Raw genomic sequence first — 11,923 nt, 5'->3', positions numbered from 1 at the left:
AGTGCTGGAATGACAAGCCTGTGGCATTACATCCGGCTTTATTAGTTTACATATCTTCTGATAGCACAGCCTGTTTGTTAGTTTTGTAGACAGGATCTTGCTATGTAGACCAGACTGGTTTCAAACAGGAGATCCTTTTGCCTGTGTCTCCCATGTACTAAGATTATACATGTACCAACATGCCTGGCTTGGAAAATATTTTTTGAAAAAAATATTTTGCGCGTGTCTTTGAATGTGTGTGCTTTCTGCCACTGGACCACATTCCCCTCCTTCAAGGTCAAAGCCTTAGCCCTGCCTTTTCTTCTAGCTGCTCTCTTTTGAAAATATGGTGTTGGGGGTCTTGAGCCAGGGTCTTGATCATGGTAAGTATAGACTTTACCACTGACCTACACACCGAGCCCCTAAACTGCATTTTGAATGAAACTGCAATCTGTGGACAATCTTTTGAGCTGACTCCAAGCTGCATCCCTGTGTTCTCTACAATACGCTCTGTAATCCCAGACAGGCTACTTTTCTTATAGTTCAGGCTTTCCTTCTCTTACACGGTTACACAGAAGGTGTAGACAGGCATCCAGGCAAAGATCTGGGCCAGAATAAAGGCAGATGGTCCTGTCTCTGAGACCAAGGCTGGGGAAGCACTTGTTGGGAACCAACAAAATCACCTAATATTGAAGTAGCTTTTGGGCCTCTGAGGAGGGCCTGGCCCTGCGTCTGACCCCTGGCATCATCTCCATCGACAGGAGCCAGAAAAAGAGCCTGTAAAAGGTGGCTTTCTCTGGTCACTTTCAAGCTTGACGATCGATCCTTGTTTATCCTTAGACTGTGTACCACAGCACTCTGTTAGAGACCCATGATCAGGGACGATGACTTCGCATAACTTCGCTCTGAGGACCTCGGAGACAGATGCTTTGGTGGCGCTCAGGTGTTCCTGTTGCCCGTTGCCCGCTCCTTTGTCGTGGCTGTGTTGGGGGGAAGATGGAGATGGGGAGCGCATGAAGAGGCTCCAGGCTCAAGGAAGGACAGTTCAGATCTTCATGTGTGTTAACTGCCACTCAAGTGGGAGCCCCCACAGTTCTGAGAGGACAACTCCAGGAAACAGAATTCCACTCTGGTCTCTCCAGCTGTCAGCTGCCAGAGCCTGCAGGCGCCACAGAGCTGAGCTTCAAGCAGGCTCTGCAGGTGGGGTGGGCGGGGCCAGACGGCGGGGGCGGGGCATCGCGTCGGCAGGAATGTGAGTCCGCGCCACGTGGCTCCGCCCCCAGCATCCCGCTGGGCGGCGCGCCCCGCTGCAAACGAGAGTCATGGCTGCTTGGAGACCGCCCCAGGTTGAGGAGCTGCTGGCCGAGGCCCGGCGGGCCTTCCTGGAGGAGTTCGGAGCCGAGCCGGAGCTGGCGGTGTCAGCGCCGGGCCGCGTCAACCTCATCGGGGAGCACACGGACTACAACCAGGGCCTGGTGCTGCCCATGGTGAGGGGTTACCTCGGGGAGCCTGCGGAAGGGAAGGGCTAACATAGGCAGCGCGCGAGGGCGAGCACTCTCCGGGTGGAAGGCGGAGTGAGGGGTCCACAAACATGAGAGACCCCGGGACGTGCAGTTGTCCACGTGTGAAGACAGGAAGCCGAAGCAGGGAGGGGTGTGTGTGCCTTCTCACTCAAGCCCGCCCTCTGGGGGCTGTTAATCATCGCCCTCAACTTGGAAATATGTACCTCTTAATAATGTGAGGACCAAGATAGCAATATAGGAGGTTATTAGGCATGGTGGCGCATGTCTGATAATCCCAATACCCGGCAAGCTGAGGCAGGAGAATTGCGAGTTCATGGCCAGCCTGGGCTACTGAGTGAGAGCCTATCTCAAATCAAGAAAACACGGAGGTTTGCCTACAGACTTAGACCTATGCAAAGGTAGACCGTTGTAAATGTTGCCCTCTTGGCCCAGACCAGAAGAAAAGGCGGACCCATAGAGCACTGACGACGGGCTCAAAGTCACACAGACACAGCTCCTTCTAGGTCTGTGAGTGTTCTAGCGTTCAGCCTGGGTCTCTGCTCCTGAAAGAGGCCTTGCAGCACTGCGGAGACTGGCCCCAGTCAGGGAAGCCCCGTGGCCCTGTTATTGCCTAAGATAGCTATCTGTCCCTTTGGCCCTCAGCTGAAAGCAGTCCTCCGGCCAGAGTCCAGACTAGCGCTTGCTGTAGCTAGCTCCGCCCTGAAGACCCAGAAGGCTGAATTCAAAGCCCCCCCCTCCACCCCCCAGGCCAGCTTTCTTTTGAAGATCTTTCTTGAGCCTCACCTCTTTTGCTGCTAGCTAAGCCTATTTACCCCCCAAGCCCTGTTTGTCTCAGACAACAGAACCTTGGGCTTTGAATCTGTCTGCTCTAATCGCCCTGGGGAGACCCAAGCAAGTTTTGGAATCTCAAAAGACAAGAATTTCCCACCTGCAATTGGATATTACACCAGTCTGCAAACCTTCCCCTCAGGGTCCTCGTGATTTGTGGGCTGGGAGAGCCTTTATTAGCCCCAGCGCTCTGGAGGTGGAGGCAGGCAGATCTGCCAGGGTTTGAGGCCAGCCTGGTCTCCAGAGTTCCAGGATAGCCAGGGCTACACAGAGAAACCCTGTCTAGAAAAACAAAACAAAACAAAAAAACAAAAACAAAACAGTTTTAGAGAGCAAACAGAAACCAAACGATGTGGCCCTGGATGGCCTCACTCTGTCTGCTGATAGAGATTATGCACACCCTCTCCTTCAGGCTCTGGAGCTTGTGACCGTGCTGGTTGGCAGCGCCCGGACAGATGGGCTTGTTTCTCTTCTTACCACCTCCAAGAATGCAGATGAGCCCCAGCGCCTGCAATTCCCGCTGCCCACAGCCCAGCGGTCCTTGGAGCCTGGAACCCCACAATGGGCCAATTACGTCAAGGGAGTGATTCAATATTACCCAGGTGTGAGACCCAGGCTGCTTCTGGGAGTGCCATTTCCCCAGCACAAAGTCCCTTCCTCCCTGGTGGAGCTTCCCATTGTCATTTGTCCCGGGGGGAGCATCTCACTGTACAGATTAGGGCTCAGAGATCCTGGGAGCTCAGGAACCACCTTAGGTTTCCTTTATATGATCAGAGGAACCAGAATTCAGAGTCAGCTTGCTAGTCTCTGGAACAAGGAGGAAGATCACCCCAGCAAACTCAGAGGGTAGCAGAGGAAGGGTGGGTGGGCTCCCTGAGGTCTGCAGTTTGGTGAGACACACGTCCTGCCTATGTCCACACTCTCTGCACCCCATCTTACCAGCACCGTTCTTTCCCCTGCAGCTGCCCCCCTCCCTGGCTTCAGTGCAGTGGTGGTCAGCTCGGTGCCCCTGGGGGGTGGGCTTTCCAGCTCAGCTTCTCTGGAAGTGGCCACATATACCTTCCTCCAGCAGCTCTGCCCAGGTATTGCTTAGGCCCCGCCTTCCTTCTCAGGCCTCTGTGCTCAGAACCTCTTCCCTTACTGGGCTTACGGAGGGAGGGTGAGGAGTCTCTTTGATTGTCACTGGAGCCCTGCTGTTCCAATGTGGCTACCCCCTATGCCCTCCCCTGGACCCCAGCTTCCCCACCTCACCCTGTGCCGCAGACTCGGGGTCAATAGCTGCCCGGGCCCAGGTGTGTCAACGGGCTGAACACAGCTTCGCAGGGGTGCCCTGTGGCATCATGGACCAGCTCATCGCTCTGCTGGGGCAGAAAGGCCATGCGCTGCTCATTGACTGCAGGTCAGGGGCTCCCCTCGTATCCCCCACCTCATAATCAGGAGCTCCTGAGCGGAGTGTGCCCGCTGTTTGGACCCTTGGCTGTGACATCTCCCTCATTCCAGCTTCATTCCCCCCCTAGGTCCCTGGAGACAAGCCTGGTGCCGCTGTCCGACCCCAAGCTGGCTGTGCTCATCACTAACTCCAATGTCCGCCATTCCCTGGGCTCCAGCGAGTACCCGATTCGGCGGCGCCAGTGTGAAGAAGTGGCCCAGGCTCTGGGCAAGGAGAGCCTGCGAGAAGTGAGGCTGGAGGAGCTCGAGGGTGAGAATCACCATGTTCTGCCAGGCTCCCCGCTGGGATGTCCACATGGCCTGTGGTCCCTTCCCTCTTCCCAGCTCCGTTCATCGCGTTCTGCTCGAGAAATATAGCCCCCAAATCCTGCAAACCTAGGCTTCCAAAAGAGTTGGCATCGATGGGACTAGAACCCAGAGCCTTGCACGTGCCGGGCAAGTGCTCTGCCAGTGAGCCACATCCCTGCCCTGCTTGAAATCTTTTTTTTTTTTTTTTTTTTGGTTTTTTCGAGACAGGGTTTCTCTGTAGCTTTGGAGCCTGTCCTGGAACTCCCTTGGTAGACCAGGCTGGCCTCGAACTCACAGAGATCCGCCTGCCTCTGCCTCCCGAGTGCTGGGATTACAGGCGTGCGCCACCACTGCCCGGCTCCTGCTTGAAATCTTAAGCTCGCCGTTTCAGACCAGGCAGGGTGGTAAACACCTTTACTCCTGGCATTCGGGAAGCAGAGGCAGATGGGTCCATGGATGTCTGTGTTCGAGGCCAACTGGTCCTCACAGTTCTAGGACAGCCGGGACGGGACTATGTAGAGAAAGATCTCAAGGCCCTGTTCTTTGTCCCATCTTGAAAGCCCTAAAAGTTACAGGCTCAGAGTATTGAGCTCTCTCTGTGCTGGCTTCCTGTGGGGAGTCCAGCGTGTCATTTCCTGCAGTCTCCCATAGATCTCAAGTGATGGATAGATACGGTTGTCCCATGTTACAGTGAGAAAGAGAGCTCTGAGATTGGGGGGCGGGGCTTTAGAGCCAGGTCTGGGGTGAAGCCCTTCCTATCAGTCCCTGCCTGTACTGAGGAGGGTCCAGTAAGCCACTGTCCACTAAGGGGTTTGGCCACTGCCCACCAGGTTTCTCTCCCACACTCTGAGGTCACAGGTGGTATGGGGTCGGGCTGCTGAACTCTGTTCCTTCTCAGCCGGCAGAGAGCTGATGAGCAAGGAAGGCTTCCGCCGGGCCCGGCACGTGGTAGGGGAGATCTGGCGAACAGCCCAGGCGGCAGCTGCTTTGAGCCGTGGGGACTATAAAGCCTTTGGACGGCTCATGGTGGAGAGTCACTACTCACTCAGGTGAGGCCGTCTGGGTGGCTTGTGCATTGTGGGCACAGGCGGGTCCCAGGTCTAATCCCTCTAGTTCCTATATCCTCTGGGCATAGGCGGGTCCCAGGTCTGTATCCCTTATTCCTATATCCTCTGGGCACAGGAGGGTCCCAGGTCTAATCCCTCTTATTCCTTTGGGCACAGGCGGGTCCCAGTTTGGGGTACAGCCTGGTCCCAGGTCTCTGTCCCTCTCGTTCCTATATCCTTTGCAGGGATGACTACGAGGTGAGTTGCCCTGAGCTGGACCAATTGGTTGAGGCTGCACTCTCTGTGCCTGGGGTTTACGGCAGCCGTATGACAGGTGGTGGCTTTGGTGGCTGCACAGTGACATTGCTGGAGGCCTCCGCTGCCTCCCGCGCCATGCACCACATACAGGTGGGTGATGGCCAGAGCCTGGGAGGACGGGAGAGGTGGGTACCCGGGTCACCCGTTTCTTAGCCCCACTTCTCCCCCAGGAGCAGTATAGCGGCACAGCCACCTTCTACCTCTCTCAAGCTGCCGACGGAGCCCAGGTGCTGAGCTTGTGAGTGTCCTGAGACTGACAGACACATACGCGTGGTGGAGGCAGCAGCTCTGCCTCTGGTACCCTCATTCCACATCTGGGTGCTTAATAAAGTTGTGCCTCTTACGGTTGTAGCTTCTGGTGCCACCTGCCTTTGGAGGTGGGTACCCCTTGGGTCAAAGGAATTGTAAGAATCACTGTTCTACCGCTGGATGACACCTCTCTGGCCTGTGAAGAACAGACAGGGCAGCTAAGCAGTAGCAAAATCTTTATTTATTAAGTGCAGAACCAAGGCTGGGCCCTGTGCTACCTCCAATTCTTTGGTTACAAGTGGGCTTGGACCCAGGGCAGAATGCAGTCAAGCCTTGCGGTACCTCTACCTGCTTCATGCTTCTCCCAGAGGGCACCTACCCTGATCTCTAGCTAGAGGTGCTGGCTCTGTGGTCAGCGTGTAACATGCAGGTAGATGGAGCGGCAAAGGAAGAAGGAGCTAGGGAGAGAAGGCAAGGAGGGGCCCAGCTCCCGGGAGTTTCAGGTTTGGAAGAACTGTTGGTCCATATGCGTGCTGAGAGAACCACTGGCGGTCAGTGTCCGGCTCACAAATTCCTGGGTCACATGCCGGGTGAGGGAACCCCCTGCTTCTAGGTGCTGGGTCCCCAGGGTCAGTCCATCTGCAAGGGAAGAAATCGGAAGGGCCATGTGTAGCTCCCTGCTTCTCTGCACTGGCTCTGCATTCCCAGAGTCAGGGTCTCCTGCCCTTGGAGACTCACCCATGAGGAAGGGCTCAGTGGTCGTGCTGTGAGTGGTGGTGATGCTGCTATACTCGCTCTGTAGTGGGTTCTGGAAAAGCCCAGAGTGGCTGCCCAGCTGCGGGAAGGGGCCTAGATCAGGCAGATCAGTCGGTCAGGATGGTACCACGCAAAGGCAAGGCCAGGGAAGGGCTGGGCCGCGCATGGGGAGACACCCCACCTCCATCCTGGGACTCGATGGTGATGATGCCCTCACGCTCTGGCCCGAAGCCCTCAGTTGTCCTGGCCTGCACCTTGAACTTGTAAGGAACATTCTCACTGAGTCCAGGTACCGTCAGCCGGCTCTCAAGGTTGTCTCCATCCACCCGGAATGTGGTGGCTGAACCTACACAGGGAAGATGCCTTCAGCTCCTGCGGTGCTTTCCCACCCCCCCACAACCACCCTACTTCCAGGACAGGTGGCACCTCCTCCTTGGACCATCTCACAGGTCACCAGATAGCCGAGGATATCTCCATTGGGCCTCCGCGGCCGCTCCCAGCTCAGCTGCAGCGACTCTGGACTCAGGGCAGTGAACACCAGCGGTCCCGGGGCGCTGGGGGTGCTCAAAGTGAAGGTAGAGCCTGAAGGCAGTAGAGGGAGACACCGTCGTCAGTGGGTGAGTGGTAGGTGGGTGGTGACCTAGACAGCAGCGGGAGGCAGACAGCTCACCTGGCAGGGGGCAGAGAGGGCTTTGCGGGTGCACCTGGGATTCAATGGTGATGACACCCTCTCGCTCACGGCCCCAGCCCTCCTGGCTCTGGGCCCGCACTCGGAACACGTAGGAGTGGTTGGGCAGGAGGTCTTCTACCACCACTGAGGTTTGCCCGGGGTTAGGGATGTTGAGCCGATGCAACTCGCCTAAGAGGTGGAGTGAGGGCAGGAAGCAGGACCACCTTTACTCCCACTGCTTGCTGGATCCCTCCCTCCCCTTAGGTCTAACCAGGTCTGCCTGGGGTTTGGGTACAGTGAGCTATGCTGGTTCCTTGGCTGTAATGGGCAGAGGGCTAGGGGTGTTGTAGCTCAGTGGTAGAGCTTTAACAAGTAAGAAGTCCTGGGTCTGAGCCCCCGCACTGAAAGAAGACATCTAAGCTAAGTGGAACCTATTGACCCACTCATGTTCTGGTCAAACCCTGTGCTCCGGTGAAGGAGCCTCCTGTTAATGTTGAGTGTGCACGCCAAGGGGATTCCGTTTCCCAGTTCTCACAAAGGCTGGAGCCCTGCGTCTCTAAAACCTCATTAGGCAAAACCTAGTTTAGGCCCAGAGAGAGGTACTAGAGGCTCAGGAGAAAGTGGGCGGAGTGAAGGGGCTTGGAGGACCAGGAGAATGGCTGGGCGGGGCATCTGTGCTCAGTAGGCTCGGGTGGGTTCCTGGCAGATACGGGACAGGCTTGGGAGCATTGCGGCCAATAGTCACCATGCCTCACCGCCATTTAGTAGTTGGTACTCCACACTGTAGCCCAGCAGGACTCGGTCACACTGTGGCTCTTGCCAGCTCACTTTCAAAGACGTGGGCCCCAGGGCAGAGAACACCAGCCGAGTGGGTGTGTCGGGCACACCTGCAGCCCCACGGGAGTCTGGATATTGGAAACCACAGTCAGTTCAAGACAGGGTATGGGGTCTGAGATGAGTCTCAGTCCACCCCCTGCTCACTTGGCTTGCCTCTCCGGTCAGGTAGCTGGACACACTATGCTGTCCAGGCTGCCCAACGCTTCCCACATGAGCCCGGAGCCCCCTTGAGTCAGCCAGACTCCCCAGCCCACTACCGCTGGCCTTGCACCCTGTTCAGTTCTTGCTCTGTGCCCCAGGGGAGCAGATTCTGTGTTAGGCTTCAGCACTGATGAGGGCGGGGCAGTGGTTAGCTCCTGTGGATGGACAGGGGATCCGAATGCAATGTAGCACAGGCAGCGAGTGCATGGGCAGAGGCTGTGATGGTGGCCGGGTGGCAGATGGAGCATGGCAGCCACAGACACATGGTGACCACCCCTGTACTACCTGTACCCCAGGAGGGTGCTGCTGACTGCCCAGCCAGGATTATAGAGTCTGGTGAACCCCTGGATGCGGGGGTACCCTTCATCTGAGCCCGACTCCGGGACCCAAGGGTCCAAGACAGCGGAAGCCTGCTCCTCCTATCTTCCCAGATAGGAGGGAGGCCTAGGGCAGGACAAAACAAAAGTGAGAAGGGCAGTGTGTGTGTGTGCGCATGTGCGCGTGCAAGTGTGCGTGCGTGTGCGTGTGCGTGTGTGTGTGTGTGTGTGAAGGCAGTATGGAGTATGGGCAGCAGGCCAGCAGCTGTCCAGGAGCTGGATGTAGGAAGGTCAGCGGGCGAAGCAGAGGTCACTCACCCTGGGAGGAAAGCGAATTGAGGGTGGAGTAGTCCCGGGGAAGTGCGCCTGAGCGAGAGTGCTCTGTGCGGGTCAGAGAGTGGTAGTCCCGAGTGAGGGTGGAGGATGTGCTCAGCACTCGGTGGGACAGATGTGTGCCGTAGGCAGCGTTAGCCGCCGTCATTCGGTGCAGGGAGTTGGCACTGCCTGGATAGGCAAAGTCCATCCGGCCGTTCACCAGGTGCTCTACATGGAGAGAGAGGTCAGTCAGTGAGGCCTACAGCAAGGGGCAGACCATATGGGGCAGGCTGCGGCCCTGGGGGTGCAGAGGGCAGCCTTAAAGATTACAGCTAATTTCTCAGACTACCAGAACCTGGGTTCCCAGAGGCAAACGGGATTATGTAGTCTTCCAAGCCTGCCTTGCACCACCGAGCACAGTTAGCCTCAATCAGGAGCTTACTCCCCTGCAGTGACTCTGGCCTAAGGCTTGCCTTCCAGTTCCTGGAGGTCCCTGCATTATCCTCCCTTAGGGAGAGGGTTCCCGAGGCTTGTCTGCACGCATTTATGCAGATTCTGGACCGGCAGGGCACTCTAGTGGGCGGGTTAACAGAAACTGGGGACCAAAAGCAACTAAAGTGAGCCCAGGACCCGAGCAGGCGCGCCGGGGGGAGGCCGTCACCTCCCGGGGGCCGGGGCGTTGCCCCGCGGATCCAGCCGCAGCCCTCCCCGTCCGCGCCCCCCGCAACGCTGCCGCTGTCTTCGTCGGAGCGCCCGCTGCTGGCGGACAGACGCGGGATGAGCTCCGGGGGCAGCCGCCACGTGACACGCCTCAGGTCCAGCTCCTCCCCGAGCAGGGGCTCGAACTTCCAGCCGCAGCCTTGGGAACAACGAAGGGCCGCGTTGGCACCGCCAGGACGCGGGGCGGCATCGGGGAGGGTCAGGAGGAGGAGGCCAGCGGCACTTAGGCGGAGTCCAGGATTGTGGGTATCCCTTTGGGCGACAAAAAAACCCTCGCCCTGCTCCAGCCTTTACAGATAAACGGTTTGGTTTTGGCCTCTGCTCAGGCAAAAAGTCTTGTGAAAGCCTCCTGGAGTGAAGTTTCCCTGGTTACTCAACTGCTCTGAGCCTGTTTCCGCTCTTTACAAAGGGAAGTAGCCTCACTCCTGTCTATCTTCCAGGAATAGGGTAGGAGCCCTACGGTGCTAGTAATATTTAAACAGGGGTTCCTGGTTTATAGAACAGCGGTTTAGATCCGAGCCCACCGGGAAGATAGCTGCAGATTCGAAGGTAGGCCAGTCTACTTCACGGTTGTTAATCTAGCAAGACCCTATCTCAAATCCTTCCCAACCCCTGGGGGAAAAATAATTTAGCATGCCAAGCTCCACCCAGTGGTGGCAGCGGCGTGTGCCCACCCTGGCCTTAGACTCAAAAAGGGACGTCTTCCTGGTCATGTGTGATTGGTATCTCACTTCACGAGTTAGAAAGCCAGTTAGTTCTGAGATGGGTAAGTGATAGATTCATCTAGGGTTCCCCCTCAGAGCCTGAGTGAACCCTTGCAGCCTGAGACCCAGCTAAGGCTCTCCGGGCAGGTTTGCCTCTCAGAGGTGGTTTGATTATTCAGACTCCCTAGCACAGCAGGCGAACATATCACTTGTAAAGCTGTTGTCCCCGTGTGCATGAACCTGTAAGCCTGGGACTATCTGTCCCTGAGGGGGACGTTCACATTCTCTCATACACAGGCACACACACCTTGACATGAGGCCCACGGCGCTTCTGCCCCTTTGTGTACTCCGGATAGCAAGGACAACAATACCGAGGACCCCCACCTTCCTTTGGTGGACCCCACTCACCAGTGTCATCAGAAACACTGGGTCTCTGGCTGCTGGCTGGGGAGCGCAGGACATCGTCGCTGTACATGAGGTAGCTCTCATAGTCTTCTCCACCCTGGGCATCCACGATGGGGATGTCTGGGATGATGGGAACTGCAGAGCAGAAAGAAGTAAGCCAGGGCCCCTAGCTATGGCCTCTTGTCCCCCAAGTCAACCCTTGCCTGCCACTCACTGGACATGGGCCGCTTGGGCTGTGTGGCCAGGTTGATGATAGCCTCCCTCTCAGGTCCCCATCCTGCCCCATTTCGCGCCTTCACCGTGTAGCGGTATGGCTGGGATTCTCGCAAATTCTCAATGAGCAGCATCCGGTTCTTGGGGTTGTCCACCAGCACCTTCTTCATGGGTCCAATGGGTCCTGGGGGGCAGGGACAGTACTTCAGAGGGACCACCTGGGTTAAACCTGGCTGCAGCTCCATCACTGCTCTGGAGGTACCAGAGAGCATGAAGCTCCTGAACCCTGCCACCTGCTGAGTCTTTAAATCCCTGTGTGAGTGGTGTAAGGAATAAGTGTCACCGGCTTTTTCAGAAGGACCCCTTGTTGGGTGGCAGAGCCAGCACGCGATGCCAGGTGACTATGCCACCCACCACCTTGACTGACTGGCAGATACGTATGCATGCATGTAAGGCACCAGGATCCGAGGCTTGCCGGCGGGCAACAGTGCTCTCAGGATCGCATCTTCCACCCGTGCTCATGGCTGAGGGTCCAGCCTCCAGCGCCATGCTGAGAAGGTTCGAGACTGGCAGTGTCAGGTTGCCAGGCAACCATCGGTTCCATTCATGCTTTGGCAGAGCGATGAGCTCTAGCTGAGCTCCAGGCTTCCCAGGTTGGAGGATTCCAGAACCAGAGAAAGCACAAAAAGAAGGTGATGTCCCACTTTCTCAATATATTTTGTAAAATGATAACTGCAAGATGTGGTGTGCACCTGCTGAAGAGGTGGCAGGTACAGGGACCGGTAAAGTGGCTCAGAGGGTTAGTGCACCCCTAACGCAAGCCTGAGGGCATTAGTTTGTCCCCTGGATCCACAAGGAGGAAGGAGAGAACTGACTCCTGCAAGAGGCTCTGGCTGTCCTCAGACTCAGATCCGCCTGCTCTGCCTCCCGAGTGCTGGGACTAAAGATGTGCGCCACCACTATCTGGCAATGATAAATATTTTTATTTTTAAAAAAACAAGCAGAAGACAGGCGGTGGTGGTGCACACCTTTAATCCCAGCACTCAGGAGGCAGAGGCAGGCAGATCTCTGTGAGTTCGAGGCCAGCCTGGTCTACAGAGCTAGC

At 56.7% G+C, this 11,923-nt stretch overlaps 2 protein-coding genes across 4 annotated transcripts in view; one reads left to right on the top strand and one right to left on the bottom strand.

Moving 5' to 3' along the window:
• Positions 1-1,273: 1,273 nt before the first annotated feature.
• On the top strand, positions 1,274-5,782 carry Galk1 (galactokinase 1). The gene is made up of 8 exons (XM_005350748.2): positions 1,274-1,466; positions 2,743-2,932; positions 3,293-3,412; positions 3,594-3,729; positions 3,848-4,029; positions 4,966-5,116; positions 5,359-5,521; positions 5,602-5,782. Exons 1-8 carry the CDS (start codon positions 1,302-1,304, stop codon positions 5,671-5,673), a joined length of 1,179 nt encoding a protein of 392 aa, XP_005350805.1. The 5' UTR covers positions 1,274-1,301; the 3' UTR covers positions 5,674-5,782.
• A 132-nt stretch (positions 5,783-5,914) lies between these two features.
• Itgb4 (integrin subunit beta 4) overlaps positions 5,915-11,923 on the bottom strand; it is a 33,989-nt gene continuing 27,980 nt past the window's right edge. The window contains exons 31-40 of one of the 3 annotated variants that reach the window (XM_026780803.1): positions 10,820-11,002; positions 10,609-10,740; positions 9,438-9,635; positions 8,780-9,004; positions 7,862-8,011; positions 7,107-7,295; positions 6,863-7,018; positions 6,618-6,782; positions 6,419-6,529; positions 5,915-6,319 (exon numbers count right to left, since the gene is read on the bottom strand). In XM_026780803.1, coding sequence (XP_026636604.1) covers positions 6,180-6,319; positions 6,419-6,529; positions 6,618-6,782; positions 6,863-7,018; positions 7,107-7,295; positions 7,862-8,011; positions 8,780-9,004; positions 9,438-9,635; positions 10,609-10,740; positions 10,820-11,002 — 1,649 coding nt within the window. In that variant the 3' untranslated portion in view covers positions 5,915-6,179. Of the gene's footprint in view, positions 6,320-6,418; positions 6,530-6,617; positions 6,783-6,862; positions 7,019-7,106; positions 7,296-7,861; positions 8,012-8,429; positions 8,589-8,779; positions 9,005-9,437; positions 9,636-10,608; positions 10,741-10,819; positions 11,003-11,923 lie in introns of all 3 variants that reach the window. The other 2 variants (XM_026780802.1, XM_013347634.2) reach the window with 2 other exon arrangements.

The sequence above is a fragment of the Microtus ochrogaster genome, chromosome 7 (genome assembly GCF_000317375.1).
Source record: "Microtus ochrogaster isolate Prairie Vole_2 chromosome 7, MicOch1.0, whole genome shotgun sequence".
In the NCBI taxonomy this organism is placed as follows: domain Eukaryota; kingdom Metazoa; phylum Chordata; class Mammalia; order Rodentia; family Cricetidae; genus Microtus; species Microtus ochrogaster.
Note: the sequence above shows the minus strand (reverse complement) of the source record. Positions and strands in the feature narration are given on the sequence as shown.

Excerpts from the sequence above, each read along its gene's own strand:
- Galk1 (XM_005350748.2), top strand. The coding sequence starts at position 1,302 with ATGGCTGCTTGGAGACCGCCCCAGGTTGAGGAGCTGCTGGCCGAGGCC. Across the intron at positions 5,117-5,358 it reads GAGAGTCACTACTCACTCAG|GGATGACTACGAGGTGAGTT; the intron begins GTGAGGCCGTCT and ends TATCCTTTGCAG. Across the intron at positions 5,522-5,601 it reads GCGCCATGCACCACATACAG|GAGCAGTATAGCGGCACAGC; the intron begins GTGGGTGATGGC and ends CTTCTCCCCCAG.